General features: G+C 40.3%; 1 protein-coding gene across 1 annotated transcript in view; it reads right to left on the bottom strand.

Annotated features, from left to right (window-relative positions):
- Positions 1–5023: 5023 nt before the first annotated feature.
- Positions 5024–10599, bottom strand: part of HMGCLL1 (3-hydroxy-3-methylglutaryl-CoA lyase like 1) — a 214200-nt gene continuing 208624 nt past the window's right edge. The window contains exon 10 of the mRNA XM_075594829.1: positions 5024–5831. Within this exon, the coding sequence (XP_075450944.1) occupies positions 5730–5831 (102 nt within the window). The 3' untranslated portion in view covers positions 5024–5729. The remainder of the gene's footprint in view (positions 5832–10599) is intronic.

Raw genomic sequence — 10599 nt, 5'->3', positions numbered from 1 at the left:
GGTTTTGGAAACCGCTGGTGTTTAGGCAGCATTTTGAAATAATTTTGATATCGCGTATTTGAAGCGCTTTATTTATTTATTGTTTATTTAATACCATATATCTGGGAGGGTCCTCAGAGTATGATTATGCAGGTACCAAGCCAGAAAAAACAAAAACAGAAACAGCAAAATGTAAGTCACACAATAAGAGACAGGGGGTGCCCAATGCTGCATCCAATTGACAAAACATATAAATAAATACTTCAATAATAATAATTGGTTATTTAGTTAACCCTTTGGCCAAAGGCGTCATAAGCCTGCATACCAACGTCAAGGTATAACCAAAATAATGCAGGTCCTACACTATACTGTGAACCCTTCCTTTTACCTCTGTGAGAGTGGAAAACCATAATGGGTCTTGGTCCTGCAGCATTGAAATGACCTTCCAAGTTAAAAGGGTGAAGGAGGAGGAGTGAGCTCTGGGGGGAGGTGCCACAGCCTCCAAAGAGACATAGGTTAACACAGATACCCAGCAAGCTCAAACTCCCACACCTACCACAAAGTGAATATATATTTATGTCAACCAGAGAGCTACTGAGCGTGGCAATTGTATATAACAAGAGACAGGGGGTGCCCAATGCTGCATCCAATTGACAAAACATATAAATAAATACTTCAATAATAATAATTGGTTATTTAGTTAACCCTTTGGCCAAAGGCGTCATAAGCCTGCATACCAACGTCAAGGTATAACCAAAATAATGCAGGTCCTACACTATACTGTGAACCCTTCCTTTTACCTCTGTGAGAGTGGAAAACCATAATGGGTCTTGGTCCTGCAGCAAGTGAAATGACCTTCCAAGTTAAAAGGGTGAAGGAGGAGGAGTGAGCTCTGGGGGGAGGTGCCACAGCCTCCAAAGAGACATAGGTTAACACAGATACCCAGCAAGCTCAAACTCCCACACCTACCACAAAGTGAATATATATTTATGTCAACCAGAGAGCTACTGAGCGTGGCAATTGTATATAACAAGAGACAGGGGGTGCCCAATGCTGCATCCAATTGACAAAACATATAAATAAATACTTCAATAATAATAATTGGTTATTTAGTTAACCCTTTGGCCAAAGGCGTCATAAGCCTGCATACCAACGTCAAGGTATAACCAAAATAATGCAGGTCCTACACTATACTGTGAACCCTTCCTTTTACCTCTGTGAGAGTGGAAAACCATAATGGGTCTTGGTCCTGCAGCAAGTGAAATGACCTTCCAAGTTAAAAGGGTGAAGGAGGAGGAGTGAGCTCTGGGGGGAGGTGCCACAGCCTCCAAAGAGACATAGGTTAACACAGATACCCAGCAAGCTCAAACTCCCACACCTACCACAAAGTGAATATATATTTATGTCAACCAGAGAGCTACTGAGCGTGGCAATTGTATATAACAAGAGACTGGGGGTGCCCAATGCTGCATCCAATTGACAAAACATATAAATAAATACTTCAATAATAATAATTGGTTATTTAGTTAACCCTTTGGCCAAAGGCGTCATAAGCCTGCATACCAACGTCAAGGTATAACCAAAATAATGCAGGTCCTACACTATACTGTGAACCCTTCCTTTTACCTCTGTGAGAGTGGAAAACCATAATGGGTCTTGGTCCTGCAGCAAGTGAAATGACCTTCCAAGTTAAAAGGGTGAAGGAGGAGGAGTGAGCTCTGGGGGGAGGTGCCACAGCCTCCAAAGAGACATAGGTTAACACAGATACCCAGCAAGCTCAAACTCCCACACCTACCACAAAGTAAGGTGGTAGGTGTGGGAGTTTGAGCTTGCTGGGTATCTGTGTTAACCTATGTCTCTTTGGAGGCTGTGGCACCTCCCCCCAGAGCTCACTCCTCCTCCTTCACCCTTTTAACTTGGAAGGTCATTTCACTTGCTGCAGGACCAAGACCCATTATGGTTTTCCACTCTCACAGAGGTAAAAGGAAGGGTTCACAGTATAGTGTAGGACCTGCATTATTTTGGTTATACCTTGACGTTGGTATGCAGGCTTATGACGCCTTTGGCCAAAGGGTTAACTAAATAACCAATTATTATTATTGAAGTATTTATTTATATGTTTTGTCAATTGGATGCAGCATTGGGCACCCCCTGTCTCTTGTTATATACAATTGCCACGCTCAGTAGCTCTCTGGTTGACATAAATATATATTCACTTTGTGGTAGGTGTGGGAGTTTGAGCTTGCTGGGTATCTGTGTTAACCTAAGTCACACAATAGCCTAAAATGCTAAAAATTGAATGGGTGATAGGAGGGGAAATAGGATGGAAGGAAGTAATACAAAATCACTCACACGGCCATGTGTGAGTGTATACACATCACAACAAAGGTGGCTTTAGCCTAGGCTTGCTTCATTGATCACTGGTCCTGACGGAGATCTCAGGAGAGAAGGAGGGGAGAACAGCAATAGGTGTATGACAGGCAGCTCTCCTGTATGGCGCGATCGGCGTTCTACCCTGACTTTCGCGTCCGAAAAGTCTGGCGGCGAACGGCGATCCAGGTGAAACTGCGGTGGTATAAAATGAGAACCTGACGAAGCGTACGAGCGAAACATGTTGTTCTGAGGAGGATTTTTGGACATTTTATCCCACCGCATTTTCACCTGGATCGCCGTTCGCCGCCAGACTGTTCTCCCCTCCTTCTCTCCTGAGATCTCCGTCAGGACCAGTGATCAATGAAGCAAGCTGTAGGCTATAGCCACCTTTGTTGTGATGTGTATTCACTCACACATGGCCGTGTGAGTGATTTTGTATTACTTCCTTCCATCCTATTTCCCCTCCCATCACTCATTCAATTTTTAGCATTTTAGGCTATTGTGTTACTTACATTTTGCTGTTTCTGTTTTTATTTTTTCTGGCTTGCGCTCGCCTTATTGTGTCTTCATACTGTGTGAGGATCGTGGGAGATCCGTTACCGGCTGAGCAGCAGCAAAGACCAGCGGCTAGTATTGCATGATTTTATTATTTATGTGCATCATTGCCGCCTATCTACATCCACTTTGAACTCCAACTAGATTTTGGGTATCAGTGTGTATAATTGTGAGGAGCGCCCCAGTTTTCTTGTATACCATAAATCTAATGGAAGAGAGTTACTACATATTTTATTCTCCCTGATTAAATTGGAAATTCAAGAATTCTCCTCTCCCAAATATCTAGTCATGAAAGAGTTCCTGTTCAAGGTAAAATTACAAATGAATTTCAATATATACTCCTAAAGGGCTCCACGCTTTCTCTTAGATCAAAGAGTTTATGGTTATAAAGATTCTGCTCTGAGAGGCAAAAGGGGAAATTCATCTTGGGAAAACTGTGTGTGTGCGTGTGCGTGTGCCATATTCCCTTCTAATGGTCCCCTAGGAGAAACCTACTACAAAACATTTCAGGTGCTTGTCTACAACAGCTCTATTAGTAAAGTATAGGTCTATCTGTTTTATTCTATAAAATGGTCTGGAAAGAAAGAAGATCCGGCGCCAATGCAAGTGACAAGCATTCAGGCTTTGTCACTTGCAGTGGTGCCGGATCTTTTTTCTTTCCATTCAACTTCTCAGAAGGCTGCACGCGGGATACCGGAGAGAAGAGGAGAGCAGGACCCAGATCGGAGAGTCTTCATAGGTAAGGATTTCCCTCCCAACTCTGATTTATCTAGACTCTGATTTATCTAGAGGTCCCCTATTGCACCCTCACTCTCCATCCTCCAGTGACTACACTGACACCTACGGGTGCTGAGACCAACCACCGGAGCGCAGGACAGTCTCTTTCTTTTCTATAAAATGGTCTGACCTACTTTATGCAATTTTTGTTACATTTAAGATTTAATAAGTGCTGTGTTTGATCTCTAAAATAAAACCATTAGCTTTAAAGGCATTGCCGTCATCTTGGGACACGTTTTGCTAAATTGGGTTCTTGTTATTGTTTATATTCTTCGAGGTCACCAGTTACTCCTGAAGTGTAGACCCTTAAATTAGTCCTGGACTAGCAGCATGATTGGGATGTAATATAAAGTTCCCATTTGTAGTGCCCTGAGGGGTGGTGAGTAAAACATCTTGGCAGTCAGTTCTTGTTAACCCCTTTCACATATAAAGAAACGTGACGAACTCAAGAAAAAGCAAACGATTGATCACCAAAAATGCAACAATAAATTATTATGCAGAGTAGTGTGCACAAAGACAGAAGCACAACATTTCAGATAAAGCTGTGCTTCTGTCTTTGTGTATTCATCTTTGGGGTTTCAGTTAACCCTTCTACCTGTTTTAGCACCAGATTCTTTTTTCATCTTCTTCACTGAGCTGGAGCAGTGCCCACCATTGTTTTAATTTTTGTAACCCCTCGCACATGCACACACACACACACACACGTGAGCAAGCATGTGCTGTGTGTGACAACTAGTGACGGAGCCCAAATGTAATTAATACATATCCACTTCCAACAATGGGAACCCAGGTGCTGTCAATCAAGTAACCAGCTATTTTCAATTAAGCCTTTAATAGAGAGGGTTCCAGATAGGTGAGGATCTCTGTAAGTACTGTAGATCCCGAGAACCGAAAGGCCTGATTTATTTGGCTGTTTATTTCTGTTCCTGTTTAATTTGTTTGTTTTATTGCTGTCAAGAATCAAATATATGTTGACATTGTATATGTTATTAGAAATGTTAAAATTAAATAAAATAATTTTTGTTGAAAATTCTAGATGTTCCTGGTAGTCCACAATCCTGTAACAAGGAGGAATAGAGAACGATCTAGTATATCAAAGATGCAGAAAGATAAAAGTGATAAGAGAGTAGTCAAAATGGCACAGGGCACATAATGGTGCTTTAACAATATTATAGACACTATTTCAGTAATTTACAAAAATCAAGTCACATTTGTTAATTGTAATGTTTAATAAATAAACTCATGAAATGCACAATTGAGATGTAAAACATTGACATAAATAACAGGATGACATCACACAGACTAGATCCAACAAATGAAACATTTTAAGGGACAAAAATATGTTTTTAATATATTGTAATAAATAAAATGTTTGCAATCTAAGTGGCAATAGATTTTGTACCAGAACACTTACAAAACTTTAAAGCATTTATTAGTTTGACATTATTACAGTTAAATATGCTGCAAATATCAATTTTAGGTGCACTCTAAAATGCAATCAGGAAAACATTCAAAGGGACATAAATGAAACTGGCAAACTGTTGAATACTGTCAGTTTGCACCTGCATTGTGTGTTAAAGTTTCTATTTTTTTTCCGATATCCGATTTTCCGATATACACCGATATCTCTATGATAAAAATCCTCACACCAAATGGGCATGATCAACTTGCACAAAAATAAGGCCACAATTACTAAAAGCGGGATATGTTCCATTATAGTATTGGCCCAAACCCAAATTACTCTTCCTTCAATCCCTCCTCTAACCTGCTCTCCAAACAGATCATTGATGCCAACACTCACCCTATTGGCAAATACAGATGATGGTGATACTTCATGCATAACCCCTCTACTTGAAATTAATTTGGATTGCAATTTTGCATGAACTTTATAAGTTTATAAGTTTATAAGTTATATATCTGATATTTCCATGTACAATATATGATTAAAAAAATGTTAGACTTAACACTCCAAATTAATGTAGAGTGCATGGTGTTTAATGCATTTGCGGATATATAATGTATCAGACGGCTTCAGTAATAATAGTTCATGGCATGAAAGAGGCTTGGGACACTTTTGAATTCGTCTTCTTTTTTAAGGCAGAGCAAATAAAATGTCCAGCTTCCATCACTTTGTAAAGGTTCACTCCCTTAGAAAAAGAAAATAACATTTTATTTATTTCAGCTAAAGTTTATTTACAAAAATAAATAGATTTTGCTTTAAAAAAACAACAAATAACAAAAAAAAGGTTTCTGTTCAATGTTAAGTACCTAATTATATAAGGATACTTAAACTATATTCTGAATATTTGCCTATAGGGACAATTAATGGACAATAGTAAGAAGAAAAAAGCATAATGCATTGAAAACACTGTATGGAGCAGAGATTATTTCTGGCTTTACTTTTAAAGTCGTATTGGTCCTGGAGAAATGCAGAATCATTGTAGGTTGGGATACCTTTCAGCAGATCAAAATACTATAAGAGTTCCTTCTAGATACATATACAGTATAGCTTTTAGAGTTGTAGAAACTTCATTGGTTTCTCCTTTGAGCATACTGTCGCAGTACACACAAAGAAGAAATCTACAGTATAAGGTTTTGAAAGCCCTATACACTAAACATTAAATATTAAATGTTCAGTTACTGTATGTAGCTGAAGGTAGACAACAGTGTCATATAATTCCATATCTTAATGTAATAAAAATAATCTATAGTTTGATAGTGAATTGATTTGTGGCCAACAGTAAATCTAATATGGAAGGGATTGTTTAAATAGATATATAATACATTTTATCTTCAGATATTGAGAAATATTAAAAAATACAAAATACAGTCCATTATTAAAATAAATGGCGGGTTGTATGGTATTTACTGTGCTTAAGTAAAGAATGAACCAGGATAACATTCTGTGTCCAATTTGGTAAAATATGATTCAATGACCAGCAAGAATCATACAACAGAATATGGTTGAAAGCATATTTTCAGATATTAGAGGACATGGGAAGACTATGAAGAAGATATTATTCATGAATGTGAGGCTAATCATATGCCATGTACATACAGTGTCATAGAATATGCTACAGGCACAAGTGAAGTGCAAAAGGATAGCGCAATATTGTTTTTCTTTCATTATTAACAATGTGATCAAAGAATACGGTACAGTACCTGCATTTTGCAACATAACCACAATCAAAAATGCAAAGCACTACATGTACATATGTTATAATTGTGGGACACACAATTCGTCAACATATAGTGCCTTATTAACTAGAGTTTGGCAAAACCAGGTGTTAAAAATCAAAACCAACCAGAACCTGTAGATACCAAAACCTTACATTTTTTTAGAACAAAACCCCCAAATTGTTTAGAACAAAAACTAGAACACGAAGCTACACTACCGACCAACTTTATTCTTACTTGGCTAGCTCCGCGAATTTCGGAGTATCCCGGTTATCTGCGGTTTTGTGTCGTTTTCTCCCGGGGTATATAGCGTTATATCGCGCCCGTGATTTAAGCATTTTATTCCCGCTGGCTGCAATACTGCAATGCTGTTTAAAAACGCATGGGGGCGTTTGCCAGCTGTTGTCTTTGAAGCCGAGAAATTCATGAATTGTAATGCAGTATATACTGTATATATACAGTATATACTGTATAACAACAACCCCTATAACCCCTAACATACACATACAGTACTGTATATGCACATCAATGATACTATAGGCCGTCCCCTGGCGAGATGTGTTTGCAGCAGAGAGAGAACCGCTGCTCTCTCTGTGCAAACATCGGCACATTAAAAATTATTTAAAATACATTTTTATTCATAGTGTAGATGTGCAGGGGGTCTCCGTAGCTGAACCGCGTTGGTTTCAGGTCCGGGGACCCCCTGCTCCCCGAGATACAGCCCCCTTTATGAGGTGCCGGTATCCCTCTGCTCTGCTTGGTTTAACAGGCCGCGGTCACGTGATCGGGGTCTTTAACACAGAGGGATACCGGCACCCCCTAAAGGGGCCTGTATCTCGGGGGGCAGGAGGTCCCCCGACCTGAAACCAGTGCGGTTCAGCTCCCGAGACCCCCTGCACATCTACACCGATCATGTGACCGCGACATGTAAACAAAGCAGAGGGATACCGGCACCTCCTAAAGGGGCTAGTTGTTCCTCGCCATATCTTTAAAAGCATTTTTATAAATGTATTTCACCTTTATTATTTTAGGTTCCAAATTGTTTTTATAGTTTTATAGTTTATTTTAAGCAGTTTTCTGCTTAATTAAGCCATGTTAACATTTTTTGCTTATTTCTTTTCCATAAATTGGATTCCCCCCCCCCCCCTTAAACAAAACCAAAGCCACAATTGAACAAATCGAGTCTTGGCACAACCAGTCAGGACAAACTAACCTAGACATTTTTTTGTATTAGAACCAACACAACATTCAAAACCCAATACAATTTACAGTATATTGAAAACTGCTATCAATTAGGCGTAATAAGCTATTATATCTTCGAGTGATAGTAAAATATGGCTATTACAGAAGTAATTATTAACCAACATAGAATGATATTAGTGTAACCTGTCACCTCTGGTCCCTCGGTTCCCCTCCTCTTACCTCGATGGCATTGCAGAGGGATGCGGGGGAGTCAGGCAGCGTGTGGCAGGCGAGTGCATTGCCAGAGGCTCCGCCAGCTCACATTGCAGCGCGCCGCCATGTTATGATGGCCGTGCATGCACAGTGTGAGTTAACGCATGCGCAGTGTCCTTAGAAAGAGCCTGTGAATTAGGGAGGCTCTAAGCGGGGACTACATGTCCCATGAGCCTTAGGGAGGGTACCATGTGGTGCTAACAGCCTATTGGGCTAGGAGAAGTTCTGCAGGGGAACTACAACACCCAGCAGCCACTGGGGCTGCTAGCCATGTGATACTACAAAGCCAATAGAGCTGCAGCTTTTCCCCTGCACAGAATATAGACACATTTCACGCTGAGACCACGCCAGTCAGAGCTGGGACAAGATGCAGTGGCATCTGCACTAGGCTAGATACCTCCTGTTAGGCCCCAGCTAGGCCCCGACTCCCCTGTGTAGCTTGTGGTTGCTGCAGGGACAGGCCGATAGATAGGGACACTACCCCTGTAGAACCAGAGCATAAGGTCAAAGCAAAGACGTGACTGCATCCTGGATCAGGGTGATCTGGGATCAGATGATCCATAAGTGCTACAGAGACTATTAAAGGTGGTACCATCCATGAGGGACCCACCCACCGTAGAGGCGGAGGTGTCGCAGTTCACCAACGGATCCGTTGATCCTATCAGCATCACCGGCATCATCTGCGCGCCTGGATGTGGGATCACTCGGCAGGTACCCAACGCAACACGTGCACCAACAAACACATGTGTGGGCAGCGCTATACCACACATTGGGTGGGGTATTATCTTGTGGACACCAGTGTGGTTGGGTGCCCAAGGGCCCATCAGGTACTTTGGGAAATTGTGACTCCAGGGTGGGGAATGGCGTATTGGAGAGTAAGGGTTATCTTTTTACTACTGTACGTATGTGTTTTATTGCATGCGGGTCCTGTAACAGGGTTATTCTACAAATAGAATCCCGTACAGGTGGAGGCACTACCGAGCATCAATCCAGGTACACCACAGTTTCCTGGCAGCAGAGGCTCAGGCCTCCTGTGAGCCACAGGTATTGCACTGCACCACACACACCGTAGCCACACATCTCCCAGGGGGTGGGGGAAAGTGCGCTACATTAGGAATACAATAGCATTATGCAATATTCTGAGCACATATGGAGGGTACTCATTATACTGTGGATGGGAGTACTATTGCACAGAAACTCCCATTGACTTCAGTAGGGGTTTCATGTGATAGTGCCCCAGTCGGTACTGTTGCAGTTTAATAAATACCCCTATTACAGTATATCTTAAATTATTTACATTTGATCTAAATCAAAAGGGTAAAGGACTACTGAAGTAACATTACACAGGAATTAGTGGAAACAATATGGTTTTCTTTCCATTAAAGTCATATGAAAGAAAACATTTAAGAGATCATTTAAATATTGGAGTAAAATTACTATTTGCAACAGCAGAATATCTTTTTGTGTTTGCAAAACACCAGTCCATTGCTATGCACTATATAAATGAACCCTATAAAATGGACTATAGTGAAACAAACAAAACTATATATATGTATATATATTGAATACAGATTCAAAGATCTTATTTTGTTAAAGTAATAACATAACCTGATAATTTTATGGCAAATGGAAAGAAAGTTAATAATATATAAAAATGTACCAGAGATTATATATTTGTTTTAGGAAACTAATGCTAAAATAAAAGGAACACATGCTGTGCCTATCAGTTCATATTGTTTGTATTGAGCGCTGAAACATAAGGTATTAAAGTAAAGATCAGCTGTAAGTGTTATTTACCCACTGCACATTAACAGCTTGACATAACGCCAACTAAAATGGCAAAACAAATATATAACTGCTCGGATGAGCATTCAAAGTGTCAAAACAATGGGCTCTTTGTATAACCATCATTTACTATAGTAAAACAAAAACACGTACATAAATGGATATGCATTTGAATCATAAATTGTCCTAAATAATAAAAGGGATTGTGTAGTTTCATTTTTCATTCTCCCTCCCACAAAATATTTTATTTACCAATGTTTATAAATAAACTATGGTTCAGTTGGCTGGCACAGGTGGGATTAAGAAAAATCCTAGTTCAAAGGTTTATGCATGTATGTATGTGTAGCACCTCCACCCCAACCCCCCCTCACCCCCACAGGAGATGTGGTAGCTACATAGGTGTACTCTGGTGCTGTTAGCTCACCTGTGGTCTTACAGGAGATCTGGGGGCTCCGCTGACTGTTCCTATTAGGACATATAGTAGGCTATCCACTAAGG

This window comes from Ascaphus truei, chromosome 4 (assembly GCF_040206685.1).
Source record: "Ascaphus truei isolate aAscTru1 chromosome 4, aAscTru1.hap1, whole genome shotgun sequence".
In the NCBI taxonomy this organism is placed as follows: Eukaryota; Metazoa; Chordata; class Amphibia; order Anura; family Ascaphidae; genus Ascaphus; species Ascaphus truei.
This window is presented reverse-complemented; position numbering and strand designations above follow the sequence as displayed.